This window comes from Anomaloglossus baeobatrachus, chromosome 8, assembly GCF_048569485.1.
Source record: "Anomaloglossus baeobatrachus isolate aAnoBae1 chromosome 8, aAnoBae1.hap1, whole genome shotgun sequence".
Lineage (NCBI taxonomy): Eukaryota > Metazoa > Chordata > Amphibia > Anura > Aromobatidae > Anomaloglossus > Anomaloglossus baeobatrachus.
Genome location: NC_134360.1, coordinates 174,586,799 through 174,605,798, shown reverse-complemented (window position 1 = coordinate 174,605,798; position 19,000 = coordinate 174,586,799). Strand labels below are relative to the sequence as shown.

The following is a 19,000-nucleotide window of genomic DNA, read 5'->3' as shown; positions in this document are numbered from 1 at the left end:
TGTGCAGACTATATAGCGAGGGGTGCCGGTAGGAGTCCATTTATTTATTGCTGTCCTCACTTCAAATTTTGCTTGCACAACCTTTAACCCTTGTCTTACAGGCCATTTTAACCCTATAAGCGCAACCTATGTGCGCTGAACTCTCCCAGTGCCTGCACTGTACCTGACATGTAGAGCTTCCTTTTTGTTTCCATCAGTTTTACAGTGAAACCATTTTTTTCTTCAGATTTAGGCCCATAGAAAGTATTTTCCTAGTTGCTTCTTAGCCGGTCGTTGCGTTAATGTAAAGATGTCTCCTTGGCTCGTTTTTGCATTGTACATTCTTTTTTCATTTCTTAGCCACCTAAAGCCACCTTTTTTGCAATAGTAAAGCGTGTGAATGCAAAAATAGTTTATCAAAACTTTAGCTGTGTGTTATAGCGTGAGTGCACATCGTACCCACATCGTACCCACATCGTACCCACATCGTACCCACATCCCGTAACATAATGAGCTGAAAATATGCAATCACTGATTTCAGCACTTATGTCATATCAACACACGTGACCGCTGCAGCCAGTCATTTTACCTTGTGCATGCTCCATTAGCGGGATCATAATAATAATAATAATATTCATTTATATAGCGCTATTAATTCCATAGCGCTTTACATACATTGGCAACACTGTCCCCATTGGGGCTCACAATCTAAGGTCCCTAACTGTATGCTTTTATTGTGTGGGAGGAAACCGGAGAACCCGGAGGAAACCCACACAAACACGGGGAGAACATACAAACTCCTTGCAGATGGCGTCCTTGGTGGGAATTGAACCCAGGACCCCAGCGCTCATCTGCAGATTCTCTATTCATTTGCAATTTCCAGCTGCCGCAACAAATGTTTTCCTAGTTTTGTCTATTCTCTGGTGTCTGTGTTGTGGCTCCAGGGTGTGACATAACGTTGCACCTTTTGAGCAGTATATTTCCTGTTGATCTGTGCGACGTGGTGCATAAGACCCTGCGTTTCGTGACTCCTGATGAGGTTTTCCTGCATGGTGACGTTCTGCGGCTGGAGAATGTGCTTCTGAAGTCACATTCACACCTGATTTTCTAATCCGTTTTTAAAGCCGATTGTGTCCAGACCACAGAATCTAAGCTAAACCAGTGCTAAATGAAAAAACTGAAACGCGTGGCTTTCCGGATCAGACGTGTGCATGAAAATAGCAGACGGTTCCTGCACTCGTCCGGATGAGCACATGGAGCATCATGTGGAGGTTTCCATCCAGCCGTCTGGACCTGGTGTTCCCGCAAGGAGCATTTGGCGAGTTTTTTTTGTGTTGCAGACTTTCTGCCGCATTTCTGCACCAATTAACTAAATTAGGTTTAATTGCATTTTTAGTGTTCATTTTTTTATTTTTTTCAGTTGCAGTTTTTGTCTTTTTTAATGTCTTGTTTTAAATAAAACTGTTTTTTTATACTTTATTATTTAGCTTTCAGTAAACCAGGGGTGGGAAACCTTTTTACTGCCGGGGCCATGTGGAATTTTCTATGAACCTTCGGGGGCCGCACAAATTATCAACTTGAAAACTACCCTACTATATTTGGTCAAACAATTATCTCACCCCTACTGTGGTGGCTGGAGCTGCTTCTCTTTGGTGCGGCTGTGATGTTTGGTGATATTGATCATATTGTTTCTCTAAACTGCTTTTCCAGGTTTGTCTCTGTCTGGAGAGGCTGGGGGCATACACATCACAGGAGAGGCTGGGGGCACACACATCACAGGAGGGGCTGGGGGCACACACATCACAGGAGGGGCTGGGGGCACACACATCACAGGAGGGGCTGGGGGCACACACATCACAGGAGGGGCTGGGGGCACACACATCACAGGAGGGGCTGGGGGCACACACATCACAGGAGGGGCTGGGGGCACACACATCACAGGAGGGGCTGGGGGCACACACATCACAGGAGGGGCTGGGGGCACACACATCACAGGAGGGGCTGGGGGCACACACATCACAGAAGAGGCATATACATTACAGGATCGACTGGGGCATATACATCACTGTGGGGCACGGATTGCACAGGGGGGGGCATGGACAGCACAAGTGACGGCACAGACATCACTGGGGAAGCATAGACATCACCAAGGGAGCACGGACAGTAATGGGGGGGACACGGACAACAGTGGCAAGTACAGCTTCTGGGGGGGTGGCACGGACAACAGTGGCAAGTACACAGCTTCTGGGGGGCGGCACACAGCACTGGGGGCTAACAAACAGCACTGGGAGATGGCACATAGTAGTACTCGGGGGCACACAGCACTGGGGGCTGGCACGCAGCACTACTTGGGGGGGCTCGCAGCACTACTCAGGGGGGGGGGCTCGCAGCACTACTTGGGGGGGCTCGCAGCACTGGGGGCTGGCATGCACACTAGTAGGGGTACACAGCACTTGGTTGCGGCCTCACAGCACGGGGGGTGGGAGGAGTCACTCACAGGTCTAAGAGACATGTGCAGAAGGAGGCCTGTATGCTGCTGCTCCTCTTGGTCTTCTGTGGACAGGAGGGCAACTCGCGCTACTTACCCCGCCCACAAGGTAAGCCCTGAGCAGCGCAAGGACCTCATAGTATGGGCTCGCAGTAGAGTGTGAGTCTTTGCATCACCATTAGGATTTAAAGGGCCAGCAGCCGGTAAGACTGTGGTAACCACCCAAGCACTGCAGTTCCCGAGAACGTGCCCAAGGGCCGCAGGAAAAGTCATCGTTGGCCGCAAATGGCCCGCGGGCTGGAGGTTCCCCCCCTGCGGTAAACTTTGATGGTTATCTGATGATTACATGCGATATTAGCACATTTCCACTTCAAAAACGCAATAAATATTCACTTGGTTTTTTTTATCTGCAGGATTTACCTATGTTGCTCAAGTCTATGAGAAAATAAAACGCATTTGGTATTTCTTGCAAGAATAAGGCTATGTTCACACTTGGCGTTTTTGCCAGTGTTTTTCTGCAGTCATAACCTGCTCTCTTGGCAGTATAAAAGCTGCTTCCATAAAGCAGGATTTGCTGCGTTTTTGGTCTTATTTGTCTACAGTGCATTTTAAATAGTTAATTTTATTTACAAAAAAAGCAGTAAAAATGCAGTGGTTGTGTCTTGCACGCTCTCATTGCTTACAACGGTGAAAAAACACTGAAAAGATTGACGCACTTCTCTAATAAAAAGCAGCACTTTTCCATGTCAGTCCGGAGAAAAGAAAAACGCAATTGTGTGCATGAGATTTCTGGAATCATAGGTTTGCTGGGACTGTAAAAAGCAGCTTTTAATTTGCATAAAATTTATGAAATAAAGGCTGCAAAAAACAACAAAAACGCACTGTGTGAACAAAGCCCTGTGTAAAAATCTAAGCAGTGAGAAAGCGCTTCCTATACATCCAGCCGTTCTGCCGGGCCTGTAAGACGCTGCAGCTGAAGAAAACTCCCCAAATACTTATCATGGGGGTATCCTCAGGCTGCCCCCTGCATTACGCTGCCCCAAATGTATACACCGGCTTAGAGTATGTCCACCTTTCAATACCTACTAAGGCTGTAGTCACACATGGCGGATACTGCTTCTGGGTTTGGGGGCGACCGACCGTCTTGTGTATTGGGGTCAGACTGTCCCTTGCAGCAGATATCAGGATATCAGAAAGCATCGGCTCAGCAAAGTGTGCACAATGTGGTTGAGTGATAGACGGACTGAGTGACTAGCCTTGTATGTTTGGCGGCCTTTACTTTCTAAGTACGGTACATTCTTCTCTTGTATTGATCTGACAGCCTGTCACACACCCCAGATCTGCAGTCACATTGCTGATGGATATCATTGAAAACCATTAGCAAACTCTTTATTTTACAGATGTCTAAGCCCAGTTCACACCGCACCTATGACTACTGTGGATTCCATGGCTAGGAGCCCAGTTCGTCAGGGAGGGAGCATAGGGGCCCAGCAGGGAGGCTGTTGGGGGAAGGAGCCCAGCAGGGAGGCTGTTGGGGGAAGGAACCCAGCAGGGAGGCTGTTGGGGGAAGGGGCCCAGCGGGGAGGCTGTTGGGGGAAGGAGCCCAGCGGGGAGGCTGTTGGGGGAAAGGCCCCAGCGGGTAGACTATTGGGGAGGGGCAGTGGGGAGACTATTGGGGGGGGGAGGGGCCCAGCAGGGAGGCTGCGTGGGGCTGGCCTGCAGGGGGAACCAGAGGATGGGCCCAGCGGGGAGGCTTGCTGGGCCCCATGCCCGTTGATACCCCCCCTCCCGCTGTGTCTTGAGACAACATACTGGTCATTAGAAACACACATTTCTGTATTTCTGAAAGGATGAATCTGATAACACGTGCCCTTTAAAGTATAACCATAGTTTTATTTATTTTTCCATCAGTGGTAAACATGAAAATAGGAAACTTTTTTAATATATCGTCTTCCTCCTCCAGGACTGATCATGGACTCTCAAACGTCTCCGTTTATGGGAAAAATCTGTCTTTAGTGATCACTGATTTTCCCATTTCTGAGATAAGAGATGACAGTTGGTGCTCATAAACTTCTATGGAGAATGTAACGGACGTGTCAGGAGAACTTGCAGTAGAGTGTCTGTGCTGTCCTTTAACTCCTCCTCCATAGAATGAGAATGAAGCAGATTTGTTTCATAAGATATATTCCATAGTTGCTTATTTTCATGTGTTTATGACATTAAAATGAATTGATGGCTGCTGTTCGCTGTCCCTTTTTGCTGATACTCTGCCTCTGCAGACTGTCCCCTTTGGCTGATAGTGCTTCCGCCTGGGTATAACTGTGCTCATAATGCGGGGTGATGGCTTTCCCCCTCGAATGTTCTCCTTTAATCTGAATTTCCTCCAGAGCCATTATTTCCTGATTGTGAGCGGAGAATCACTTTGCAGAGGAATGTGGAGTGTAATTGAAAGCCGATGTACGGAGGCCGCCCTGACGGATGCCTCGTCTCTGCTCTGGGACGTCATCCAGACTCTTAAGTTGCCTCTGACATTGCACAATTCAGCCGGATCTCCAGAGCCTATGGATTTCTCATTAATGTGTTATCCGGGATCTTATTAATAATGACGATTTTCCTGTCTAATTCTGTGTGATGGGAAATGTGACCGGTCCTAGCCCACAATTCGCCTTTTTTCCTGGATTGTTGCGGATTTTTCTGACTTTGTATTGTCTCTTGTAGATGCAGCAAGGATTAATATCTCTGCAAAAAGAAAACGCCAGAAACTGGAAACGACGTAGTTCTGCAAGCGAGATCCCCCTGGCTGATACCTCCCATAGGACTGCGGGGGGCTCCATGTGTCTGTCTTCCCCATCACTGTTTTTACGCTTTGTGTGAAGAATTCTCTTCACTGTGCATGGACAGAAAGCCAATGCGTAGGTGAGTATCGGAGGAGGCCGGCCCGCTACGCTGTGTGCGTGATCTGTACAAGGCTGACACGCACGCCCGCACGTACAGTCTCATCACAAGTTACGGTATGTTATGTAGAGTGGTGGCTTTGCCTTTCATCCTGGTGCACAAAAATGTAAGCAGTTGTTATTTGTTTGATGGCTTGTGTCTATCCATCTTCCTCTTGATTACATTCCAGAGGTTTTTAGTGGGGTTCAGGTCTGGAGATTGGGCTGGCCATGACAGGGTTTTGATGTGGTGGTCCTTCATCCACATATTGATTGACCTAGCTGTGTGGCATGGCACATTGTCCTGCTGGAAGACCAACCCTCAGAGTTGGGGAACATTGCCTGAGCAGAAGGAAGCAACTTCCAAAGAGACCACTTCCAAATTTTCAGTTTTTCTGATTTTTCTCTTTATAGGTCTATTTTTGAATAAAATGTAAATTGTTCTTTTATTCTATAAACTACTGACAACGTCTCCGAATTTCCAAGCAAAAAAAATTGTGCTTATTTTCTGAAAATGAGAAATGGTCAAAATAACAAATATGCATTGTTTTCAGACAATGAGGTTCAGGTCTGGAGATTGGGATGGCCATAACAGGGTTTTGATGTGGTGGTCCTTAGTCCACACATTCATTGATTTAGCTGTGTTGTATGGCGCATTGTCCTGCTGGGGAAAAAAAACAGTCCTCACAGTCCTCGGAGTTGGGGAACATTGCCTGAGCTGAAGGAAGCAACTGGTTTTCCTTGTATGTTGTTGATTCATACGTCTTTCACAAAGATTAACCTGCCCAATTCCAGCCTTGCTGAAGCATCCCCAGATAATCACTGATCCTCCACCAAATTTCTCCGTGGGTGCAAGACACTGTGGCTTGTACACCTCTCCAGGTCTCCATCTAATCATTAGACGATTAGGTGTTGGGCAAAACTGAAAATTAGGTAAAGGAAATTCAACAAACATCTTTGCAAAGGACGTGTGAATCAAGCCACATACAAGGTTATCCTGGAAAAACAGTTGCTTCCTTCTGCTCAGGCAATGTTCCTCAACTCTGAGGATTGGCCTTCCCAGCAGGATAATGTGCCATGCCACACAGCTAGGTCAGTCAATGTGTGGATGAAGGAGCACCACATCAAAACCCTGTCATGGCCAGCCCAATTTCCAGACCTGAAACCCACTAAAAACCTCTGGAATGTAATGAAGAGGAAGATGGATAGACACAAGCCTTCAAACAAAGAAGAACTGCTTACATTTTTGCACCAGGAGTGGCATAAGGTCACCCAAAAGCAGTGTGATAGACTGATGGAAAGCAGCCAAGACACATGAAAGCTGTGATTAACAATCATGGATATTCCACAAAATATTGATTTCTGACTCTTCCCGAGGTAAAACATTATTAGTATTGTTGTGTCTAAATGATTGAACTTGTTTTCTTTGCATTATTTGAGGTCTGAAAGCAATGCATTTTGTTATTTTTACCATTTCTCATTTTCAGAAAATAAATACAAAATTTATTGCTTGGAATTTCGGAGACATTGTCTGTAGTTTATAGAATAAAAGAACAATTTACATTTTACTCAAAAATATTCCTATAAAGAGAAAAATCAGAAAAACTGAAAATTTGAACGTGGTCTCTTAATTTTTGCCAGACATTTTGCTTTCTTTGCCTTTTTTCAGAGAATAGAAATGATAACACACATTATTTCCCCACTCATGGTTAGTGGTTGGGTGAAGCCATTTATTGTCAAACTACTGTGTTTTTTCTTTTTTTTAAATCATAATGCCAACCAAAAACATCCAAATAAATAAATAAATCTTTATTTTTATATAGCGCTAACATATTCCGCAGTGCTTTACATACATCAGGAACTCTGTCCCCATTGGGGCTCACAATCTAAAGTCCCTATCAGTATGTCTTTGGCGTGTGGGAGGAAACCGGAGTACCCGGAGGAAACCCACTTCAAACATGGGGAGAATATACAAACTGCTTGCAGATGGTGTCCTTGATCCTGATCAAACCTTCACATACCCCAGTTCTTAATACCTGTATATTGCCCCCTCTAACATAAATGACAGCTTAAAGTCTTTAGTGGCAGTTGTTGATGTGGCTCTATTTCTCAGATGGTGAAGCTGCCCATTCTTCTTGGCGAAAAGTCTCCAGTTCCTGTAAATTCCTGGGCTTTCTTGCACAAACTGTGAGCTTGCGTTCTCCCCAGAGTGGCTCAATGATATTGAGGTCAGGAGACTGAGAGAGCCACTGCAGAACCTTCACTTTGTTCTGCAGAAGCCAATGACAGGTCACCTTGGCCTTGTGCTTTGTATACTTTATTAAATTTTAAGGGATTTACAATAACAGGGGAGCGGGTATTTGAAGTATTAAAATGCATTCTTAAAAATGTTGTTGAAACAGCAAAGAAGGGGAAGAGGAAGGGAAGAAAGGGTCGGCCAAAAAGGGATGATGTGGTCTTGTGTTTTGGATCATTGTCATGTTGGAACGTCCAAGTATGTCCCATGGCAGCTTCCGGGCTGTCGAGTGCAAATTTACCTCCAGTGTTTGCTGTGATTGGCAGATTCGGGAAGGGAGGAGTGAAGGAGGGAGGAGGACTGAAGAAACTCCTAATAGCAGAGACTTCACATATTGCACTCCAAAACCAAAAAATGTGAAAAACTCTGCAATGGAGTGACACAGCGCAAAATGGAAAAGAGCTGCAAAATTAGATTTTGTACAGGGTATTTAAAGAGCAGGTGACACACGTCCCCTTTAAATATAAAGGTGTGGGGTTTTTTTTTTGTTTTTTTGTTTTTTTTTTAATTACTGTGATAACAATCTCTTATTCAGTATCTCTTCTTTTTCACTTTTTTTTTTTTTTTTTTTTTTTTTTTTTTTTTTTTATTAATTGGGATTTTGTTCACTTTTTATATGTAGAAATAAATATGCAGTGTATTGATCTGCCAGTGATTCTGGAAGTAAAATATTTATTGCATTTCCAATAGTTTTTATTTCACAAATGGGTTATTGCCCGTCCAGCGACTTTGCCCTGCCCCATCCCTTCTATATATAAATGCATTTAATGCTTTCTCCTGTGCCAAGAGCGGAGGCACGTTGCTCGGCTGCCGCCGCTGTGGGCTCTGGTTTCACCTTCAGCTGTTGGATTAATGATGGGAGAGCTGGGGACGGCAGCCCTTGTGTTGTCCGCCCCACACTTTCCTCACTGTTGTCGACCCCAGAAGCAGCTCCGTGTCAACGGGGGAGAAAAAGCTGACAGATGCCAGATCTCATAGCCTGGTAATGGGCCTTACAGAATGGGGATGGGGTCCGACTTATTGGTCACCTGCACGTATAATCCACTTTAATAATCTGCCTATTCACTGATACTTTTTCCCATTATTTGGGAGCAGTATATTAGAAAAAAAACCATGTACATGCTTAGGAAAGTAATGTTTACCTTGTCACTTCCCAACAGAATCTGTCTCTTTTTGCTGAATTTTATTACAGCCGTAGGGGACGCTAATAAGGGGGTTGACTACTTGTAAAAATATTCATGTTTTACTTAAATGCACATATTTTGGGCTAAATTTTGCATAAATTGAGCTGTTTTGCAATGTTTGACTTCTATATCCTATATGTTGCATTGCCTAGTACTGGCTACCATTTGAGTGAACTGAGGATCTATCAGTGAGCGCACTGTCACCGTCTTAATGGAAGGTTTCTAACAATGTTATGCCTTTTTCTGAGCTCCTCTCAGCTGATTTAATGACCGTAGAACACATCAAAGCTGAATGTCCAGGAAATAAAGAGCCCGTGAAAGTCAAAACTGTGCAAAACTTTCAAAGGGAATCTGTCACCAGGTTTTTGCTCCCCCATCTGAGAGCAGCATACTGTAGAGACAGAGACCCTGATTGCAGCTATATGTCACTTGTTGAGCTGTTTGATGTCGCTTTTGTACAATCAGTGTTTTCTCTTCTGCAGATTTAGCCGTTATACAGAACTCATGAATATGCTGGACTACCTGCAGCACGCCAAGTAGTCCTGTAATGATAATCTACTGCTGATTAAACAGTGATTTTATCAAAAGTACACTAAGCAGCCCAGTAAGTGACACATCGCTGGAATCAGGATCTCTACCCCTCACATTAGGTGGCAAAAACCTGGTGACAGATTCCCTTTAATGAATCTCAATTGCAAAAAGGATTTTTAGCCTCAAATACATGGATTTAAGCAAAATAAAATAGTTGTGGACAAACCCTTTAAAATGATACCATAACAGGAGGAATAAAAGGCATAGTATACAAAACTGCAATGTATCTTCCTAACTGACTTTATTTTTGCCCGCAGGTGTCTCAGTACTCGCCCAGGTGAGACTGGAATGGATGTGACGAGCCGTTGCACCCTGGGAGACCCCAACAAGTTACCAGAGGGGGTCCCACAACCGGCCCGCATGCCTTATGTCTCCGATAAACACCCGCGGCAGACATTGGAGGTCATTAACCTTTTGCGGAAGCACCGGGAGCTCTGCGATGTAGTCCTTGTGGTGGGAGCCAAAAAGATCTACGCCCATCGGGTCATCCTGTCGGCCTGCAGCCCGTATTTCCGGGCAATGTTTACCGGAGAATTAGCCGAAAGCAGACAGACGGAGGTTGTGATCCGGGACATTGACGAGCGAGCCATGGAGTTACTTATTGACTTCTCATACACATCCCAAATCACAGTAGAGGAAGGCAACGTGCAGACTCTGCTGCCGGCCGCCTGTCTCCTCCAGCTCGCGGAGATCCAGGAGGCCTGCTGTGAATTCCTGAAGCGGCAGCTGGACCCGTCCAACTGCCTAGGCATCCGAGCCTTCGCGGACACTCACTCATGCCGGGAGCTACTGAGAATCGCAGACAAATTTACCCAGCATAACTTCCAGGAGGTAAGCAATGGAAAATGCCAGGCAATCCTGGCCGCGGGATAATGTTTCCTGCCACTTGTGTATTTAATGGCCCTGATATATGACGAAAGTGACCCGGCGATGACAGCGAGGGGGCTTCACACACATAAAACACATGCCCTCCGCAGGATCTCCTATATATACACGTGTCCTAACCTTTTCCTCCAGAGCCTCCCGGTCCGCATATGTGACCAGCAGCTATGGATGCCCTCCTGTCCCAGGATCATGGGCGAGGTACATAAAGGTCTTCACAGCTCCAAATCTAAAGCCATCTATGGACGTCTGTCACATGTGGTTCATAAACTTCTTCCATTGGCAGATAAAATATCCAGGGCCCATATAGATGAGGCAATTGGCTACTTACTGGCCCAGCGGCGGTCATGTAGAGGCCTGATTAGACGAGCCAATCTGAATCCAGTGCATGCAGAACAATCACCGATGCATGCAAAATAGTCGGCAGCACATTCCCTGTCTACACGGGATGAGGTGCTGCAGAGGACGATGATGATAATGCCAGCATAAGCAATCCAATCGCCCAATAAGTGAGCATTTTGCTCGTTCATAGATTGATCGCCTGCCTGTTTACGCAAGCTGATAATCTGCGAGCAAGTCATTCTTGATTGTCGCAAGGTTATGTACATACAATTGGGATTTGCTGCAGAAGTTTGCAAAAATGTACAGTATAAATGGAATGTCTCCAAGTTTTACCATGTAATCTGAGAGCAGCAGGATACAGAGGCACATCGTGATAATCAGACTGTGTGTCACCTACTAGGCTGTGTTTGTTTTATCAGCAGGAGATTATCACTGCAGGACTAGGTGTCTCCTGCCTCCTAATCAATTGCTCTGTATAACTCCGCCCCCATCCCTGATTAGCTGTTTTCTGTTAACATATTATGTGCACACAGGAAGCTGCCAATCAGTGATGTATGTGGGTTATACAGGGCTCAGCATTCTGCGCTCTGCTAGATCTGCAGCAGAGAAAATAGAGGTGGTATGAAACTACACCAAGCAGCCCAGTAAGTGACACATCATTGGAATCAGGGTCTCAGCCCTTATCACACTCTAAATACACATAGCAATAAAAAACGGCTGACAGATCCCTTTTACTGCTTCCTCCGGGCAATATAAGGGATCCATGTTATCCAATGGACAGCTCCTTTTAACAGATTTTGGAAATGATTTTGGAAATCTGTCAGTAGGGCAGTGCTTCCTTTCAGCTACCCCTTAGTTGCTAATAGTTTCCTTTTCTTTTCTATTGACAGTAGTGGTATTATAGACCTCTCTATAGCTATAGCTCCTGATCAGAGGAAGAATAGGTTAATATGTCACTTATAGGCTGGAGGACATGTAAGACGTCTCCTTTTATGCAGCCGCCCTCTTGAGACTATTTGGTCTCAAGTTGGCATCTTCTACGTTACAGTTACAAAGCAATCCAATCTGTCTTCTCTGGATGGAGAATATTTTTGGTGTCTTCTTGTAGATGCTCCTTATAAAGCGGTCAGACAATGTATGCTCAGCCGACGCGCTGCACACTGACCAACATTGAACGTACACGGATTTTCTGTAGAAAACCAAAATGAGCCTCTTTGAGAACAAAGTATTGGGCATGTCAACATTCAGCATGCCTGCCCGATAATTGCGGAGCAACTAAAAGTAAAGGATATGAGACCCAGGGTCCAATTATCAGGATTGCGGCACAGCCCACCGCCGGGACCTGCCTGTGGGACATTTGCTACATCACTTTGCTATGCTATAAATGTCCATGATGGGAATACCCCTTTATTGTCCATGATGGGAATACCCCTTTATTGTCCGAGATGGGAATACCCCTTTATTGTCCGGAAGCCATTCCTTGGGCTGCTGTAGCCATCCTTTGCCATAGCTATTTACAATCTGTCCATTTCTTTTATTGATTGTCAGCCGCCATCGCCCTTTTTTTATTGTCCGCGTCCTAATCAATACATAATGTATGGAGCCATAAAGGCATTGGAGAGTTTGTTCTTGTCCATCGAGCACTCTGCAAAGTGGAGGGTATCGCCCTGGAGGTAATTAGTCGGCATGTTCCCGGGGTATCCAGTGTCTTCTAGTTGGCGCTCAGTTTCCGGGGTCCCAGGTGGGTTTCTGCCATGGACACACAAGCCTGCGATCCTCCATGAGATTCTGTTTCAGGACGAGCGGCTGTGTGTGTGTGTGTTTTGCTTTCCTCTCTAGCAAATCTATTTAGAGATCAAACCAGGATTGTCCCAATCCACATGCCATTTCTGGATGGGCTGCAGCCCGGGAAGGTGCACGCAGTCATGGGGACCCTATGGCTCCTGGTAAATATATTCGGGGGTTTCAGGATTTTGGGAAAGTCGCTAATTAGCCGGAAGCTGATATAATATCTTTATTATCTATTTGTCTTGCTGATTTATATAAGGATCCAATATGTATTGCACGTTCTGATGCATACACACTTACATTAGATAGTGCGGGGGTCTCCTGTTACCGACCATGCATTGCACATATGTTAACTGCAGATACTAAATATTCCTTGTTTTTGGTAATTATTGTTTCTTGCCGCACAGCGAGTTTTGCATTTAAGGCCCTGTGCGCACACTGCTTTTTTACCCGCGGTTTTGCTGCAGAAATTTCTTGAGAAATGTTTGTAACCTTTTTGCAGACATTTCCCAGCAAAACCTATAGGAAAAAAAAATAGCTGTGCGCACGCTGCGGTTTTTTTCTCAAGAATATTTTTCTGCACAATTTTTTGAAAAAATTTCTTGATAAAATGTGCATCTCACGTCTTTCCCGCAGGTACCTTCGGTTTTTGCCATAGATAATGGTAAAAAACTGCAGGTACCAACCCGCGGAGATATCGCAGCAAGACTGTGGATGCGTTATTACTGCGGTTTTCTTTGTCGCTCCTAATTGGGAGACCCAGACAATTGGGTGTATAGCTACTGCCTCCGGAGGCCACACAAAGTATTACACTTAAAAGTGTAAGGCCCCTCCCCTTCTGGCTATACACCCTCCCGTGGGATCACGGGCTCCTCAGTTTTCATGCTTTGTGCGAAGGAGGCACACATACACGCATAGCTCCACTGTTTAGTCAGCAGCAGCTGCTGACTATGTCGGATGGAAGAAAAGAGGGCCCATACTAGGGCCCCCAGCATGCTCCCTTCTCACCCCACTTTTTGACGGCGGTGTTTGTTAAGGTTGAGGTACCCATTGCGGGTACGGAGGCTGGAGCCCACATGCTGCTTCCTTCCCCATCCCCCTTCGGGCTCTGGGTGAAGTGGGATTTTACCGGTCTCCAGGCACTGAGACCGTGCTCCATCCACAGCCCCTGGAGAATCTGCTGGAATGGAGCTGAGTATCGTCAGGGACAGGCCCTGCTACGTCAAGGTACTCTGTGTCCCCGTACATATCGCGCGCACACCGCAGCATTGCTGGGTGTCTTAGTGCGCCGGGGACAACAGCGCTGCGCGCTGGTGCCATTCCTATCTACAGCTCTGCTGAGAGGGGACATGTATTTGAAACTGCCGCGCCGGCCGCTGTTGTCAGTTTTTTCGCTGCGGCACGGCTGGGACTTGTGGTGCGCCGGGGACTTCCGCGCTGGCCGTGCATATATGACGGCCGCGCTTATTACTCGAGTCCCCGGCTTTTTGCGGCCTAGTTTCGGTTCGTTCCCGCCCCCAGGCCTGCCAGTCAGGGGAAGGGCGGGACGCTGTACAGAACGTCAGCGCAGAGGGCTGGAGTCTGCTTTGCATACTCCAGCCCTCACACTGGGCACAGTGGGACGCCAGTTTCCCGCACTTTGTTTGAGGCACGCCCACGGTCCGCCCCTCTTCACAGGACGCCGGCAGCCATTCCTGTGTGCAGTCTGAGCTGGAGAGAGGAGACAAGCTCTGGGAGACCCAGACACGGGATTCTGGTGCCCACACACCCGCTTTTGAGCGGGCGGTAAGCTGCCCTCAAGGGCTGACCCCCACTGGTGCCGAAGTGTATATTTGTATTTTATGCTTGCAGCTATACATTGCACTGTACGGTCGCTGGTGATTCTCTGCTATATACCCTCCTAGATTACTCAGAGGACACAACAGCATGTCGACCGCAAAAAGCAAAGGTGCCAAGGCACAGGCTTTCTATGCTGCTTGTACCGCATGTGGGGCTGTTCTACCGGCAGGTTCCACTGACCCCCACTGTGTGCAGTGCTCGGCCCCTGTGGCACTTGCTCGGCCGGGGCCTCTGCTGGAGGTGACCCAGGCAGAACCTCCTGTGAATACTGTCCAGGTGACAGGGACGGAGTTTGCAGTTTTTGCTGACAGATTGTCTGTGACTATGACTAAAATTCTTGAAACATTGCAGTCTAGACCAGTAACTCAGGCCATGGGCACTGTTAACTCATTGCTCCCTGGTCCCCCTCAGTTGGAACAGCTCCGGGATCCGGGGGTGTCACTTGCATCCCAGGGTGATGGCTCTGACACGGACGACAGTCCCAGACAGCCCAAACGAGCTCGCTATGAGCGGCCCTCGACTTCATCACACTGGTCAGGGTTCCAGCAGGACTCTCTGTATGATGAGGCAGAGGTAGCTGATCAGGATTCTGATCCTGAGACCGCTCTCAATTTGGATACACCTGATGGTGACGCCATAGTGAATGATCTTATAGCGTCCATCAATAAAATGTTGGACATTTCTCCCCCTGCTCCTCCTGTGGAGGAGACAGCTTCACAGCAGGAGAAATTCCATTTCAGGTATCCCAAGCGTAAATTAAATTATTTTTGGACCACTCTGACTTTAGAGAGGCAATCCAGAAACACCACGCTTATCCGGATAAGCGTTTTTCCAAACGGCTTAAGGATACACGTTATCCTTTTCCCCCTGACGTGGTCAAGGGCTGGACCCAGTGTCCCAAGGTGGATCCTCCAATCTCCAGGCTTGCAGCTAGATCCTTAGTTGCAGTGGAAGATGGGGCGGCACTTAAAGATGCCACTGACAGACAGATGGAGCTCTGGTTGAAATCCATCTATGAGGCTATTGGCGCGTCATTGGCTCCGGCATTCGCAGCTGTATGGGCACTCCAAGCTATTTCAGCTGGTCTTACACAGATTGACACGGTCACACGTACATCTGCTCCGCAGGTGGCACCCTTAACCTCTCAAATGTCTGCATTTGCGTCTTACGCGATTAATGCTGTCCTAGACTCTACGAGCCGTACGGCAGTGGCGTCCGCCAACTCCGTGGTTTTACGCAGAGCCTTGTGGTTAAGAGAATGGAAGGCAGATTCTGCTTCCAAAAAGTGTTTAACCAGTTTGCCATTTTCTCGTGACCGACTGTTTGGTGAGCGCTTGGATGAAATCATTAAACACTCCAAGGGTAAAGATTCATCCTTACCTCAGCCCAGACAAAACAAACCCCAACAGAGGAGAGGACAGTCGGGGTTTCGGTCCTTTCGAGGCTCAGGCAGGTCCCAATTCTCCTCGTCCAAAAGGACTCAAAAGGATCAGAGGAGCTCAGATTCTTGGCGGACTCAGTCACGCCCAAAAAAGACAGCCGGAAGACCCGCTACCAAGGCGGCTTCCTCATGACTTTCGGCCTCCTCTCTCCGCATCCTCGGTCGGTGGCAGGCTCTCCCGCTTTGGCGACATTTGGCTGCCACAGGTCACAGACCGTTGGGTGAGAGACATTCTGTCTCACGGGTACAGGATAGAGTTCAGCTCTCGTCCTCCAACTCGCTTCTTCAGAACTTCTCCACCTCCCGACCGAGCCGATGCTCTGCTGCTAGCGGTGTCCACTCTAAAAGCGGAAGGAGTGGTGACCCCCGTTCCTCTTCAGGAACAAGGTCACGGTTTTTACTCCAACTTGTTTGTGGTGCCAAAAAAGGACGGGTCATTCCGTCCCGTTCTGGATCTAAAACTGCTCAACAAGCACGTAAAAACCAGGCGGTTCCGAATGGAATCCCTTCGCTCCGTCATCGCCTCAATGTCTCAAGGAGATTTCCTAGCATCTATAGACATCAAGGATGCTTATCTCCACGTGCCGTTTGCTCCAGAGCACCAGCGTTTTCTATGCTTCGTTATAGGAGACGAACATCTTCAGTTCGTAGCTCTGCCTTTCGGGCTGGCGACAGCCCCACGTGTCTTCACCAAGGTCATGGCAGCAGTAGTAGCAGTCCTGCACTCTCAAGGTCACTCTGTGATCCCGTATTTGGACGATCTACTTGTCAAGGCACCCTCTCAAGAGGCATGCCAACACAGCCTGAACGTTGCGCTGGAAACTCTCCAGCGTTTCGGGTGGATCATCAACTTTTCAAAGTCAAATCTAACCCCGACCCAATCGCTAACATATCTTGGCATGGAGTTTCATACTCTCTGAGCGATAGTGAAGCTTCCGCTGGACAAACAGCGTTCACTACAGACAGGGGTGCAATCTCTCCTTCAAGGCCAGTCACACCCCTTGAGACGCCTCATGCACTTCCTAGGGAAGATGGTAGCAGCAATGGAAGCAGTCCCTTTCGCGCAGTTTCATCTCCGTCCTCTACAATGGGACATTCTCCGCCAATGGGACGGGAAGTCGACGTCCCTCGACAGAGACGTCTCCCTTTCTCAGGCGGCCAAGGAATCTCTTCGGTGGTGGCTTCTTCCCACCGCATTGTCGAAAGGAAAGTCCTTTCTACCCCCATCCTGGGAGGTAGTCACGACAGACGCGAGTCTATCGGGGTGGGGAGCAGTGTTTCTCCACCACAGGGCTCAAGGGACGTGGACTCAGGAAGAGTCCACCCTTCAGATCAATATTCTGGAAATCAGAGCAGTGTATCTTGCCCTACAAGCCTTCCAGCAGTGGCTGGAAGGCAAGCAGATCCGAATTCAGTCGGACAACTCCACAGCGGTAGCGTACATCAACCACCAAGGTGGAACACGCAGTCGGCAAGCCTTCCAGGAAGTCCGACGGATTCTGACGTGGGTGGAAGACACGGCATCCACCATATCCGCAGTTCACATCCCAGGCGTGGAAAACTGGGAAGCAGACTTCCTCAGTCGCCAGGGTATGGACGCAGGGGAATGGTCCCTTCACCCGGACGTGTTTCAGGAGATCTGTCGCCGCTGGGGGATGCCGGACGTCGACCTGATGGCGTCACGGCACAACAACAAGGTCCCGGCTTTCATGGCACGGTCTCACGATCACCGAGCTCTGGCGGCAGACGCCTTAGTTCAAGATTGGTCGCAGTTCCGGCTACCTTATGTGTTCCCACCTCTGGCATTGTTACCCAGAGTGCTGCGCAAGATCAGGGCCGACTGCCGCCGCGCCATCCTCGTCGCTCCAGACTGGCCGAGGAGATCGTGGTACCCAGATCTGTGGCACCTCACGGTAGGCCAACCATGGGCACTACCAGAACGACCAGACTTGCTGTCTCAAGGGCCGTTTTTCCATCTGAATTCTGCGGCCCTGAACCTGACTGTGTGGCCATTGAGTCCTGGATCCTAGCGTCTTCAGGATTATCTCGAAAGGTTATTGCCACCATGAGACAGGCTAGAAAACCTTCCTCCGCCAAGATCTACCACAGGACGTGGAAGATATTCTTATCTTGGTGCGCTGCTCAGGGAGTTTCTCCCTGGCCTTTTGCATTGCCTACTTTTATTTCCTTCCTGCAATCCGGGTTGGAAAAAGGTTTGTCGCTCAGCTCCCTTAAAGGACAAGTCTCAGCGCTATCTGTATTTTTTCAGAAACGCCTAGCACGACTTCCTCAGGTACGCACGTTCCTGCAAGGAGTTTGTCATATCGTCCCTCCTTACAAGCGGCCGTTAGAGCCCTGGGATCTGAACAAGGTTCTAATTGCTCTCCAGAAGCCGCCTTTCGAGCCTATGAAGGATGTTTCCCTTTCTCGTCTTTCACAGAAAGTGGCCTTTCTAGTAGCGGTCACGTCTCTTCGGAGAGTGTCCGAGCTAGCAGCGCTGTCATGCAAATCTCCCTTCCTGGTGTTTCACCAGGACAAGGTGGTTCTACGTCCGATTCCTGAGTTTCTCCCTAAGGTGGTATCCCCCTTTCATCTCAATCAGGATGTCACATTACCTTCCTTGTGTCCTCATCCAGTTCATCAATTTGAGAAAGGTTTGCATTTGTTGGATCTGGTCAGAGCACTCAGGATCTACATTTCCCGCACGGCGCCCTTACGCCGCTCGGATGCACTCTTTGTCCTTGTCGCTGGTCAGCGTAAAGGGTCGCAAGCTTCCAAATCCACCCTGGCTCGGTGGATCAAGGAACCAATTCTTGAAACCTACCGTTCTGCGGGGCTTCCGGTTCCTTCAGGGCTGAAGGCCCATTCTACCAGAGCCGTGGGTGCGTCCTGGGCATTACGGCACCAGGCTACGGCTCAGCAGGTGTGCCAGGCGGCTACCTGGTCGAGTCTGCACACCTTTACCAAGCATTATCAGGTGCATACCTACGCTTCGGCGGACGCCAGCCTAGGTAGACAAGTCCTTCAGGCGGCGGTTGCCCACCTGTAGGACAGGGCTGTTTGACGGCCCTATCACGAGGTATTCTTTTACCCACCCAGGGACTGCTTTTGGACGTCCCAATTGTCTGGGTCTCCCAATTAGGAGCGACAAAGAAGAAGGGAATTTTGTTTACTTACCGTAAATTCCTTTTCTTCTAGCTCCAATTGGGAGACCCAGCACCCGCCCTGTTTTCTTAG

General features: G+C 48.0%; 1 protein-coding gene across 2 annotated transcripts in view; it reads left to right on the top strand.

Annotated features, from left to right (window-relative positions):
- The window catches only part of KLHL20 (kelch like family member 20), an 84,712-nt gene that overhangs the window by 1,665 nt on the left and 64,047 nt on the right, over nt 1-19,000 (top strand). The window contains exons 2-3 of one of the 2 annotated variants that reach the window (XM_075322221.1): nt 5,186-5,383; nt 9,729-10,302. In XM_075322221.1, coding sequence (XP_075178336.1) covers nt 5,361-5,383; nt 9,729-10,302 — 597 coding nt within the window. In that variant the 5' untranslated portion in view covers nt 5,186-5,360. Of the gene's footprint in view, nt 1-5,185; nt 5,384-8,526; nt 8,679-9,728; nt 10,303-19,000 lie in introns of those variants that run through there. The other variant, XM_075322222.1, reaches the window with a different exon arrangement.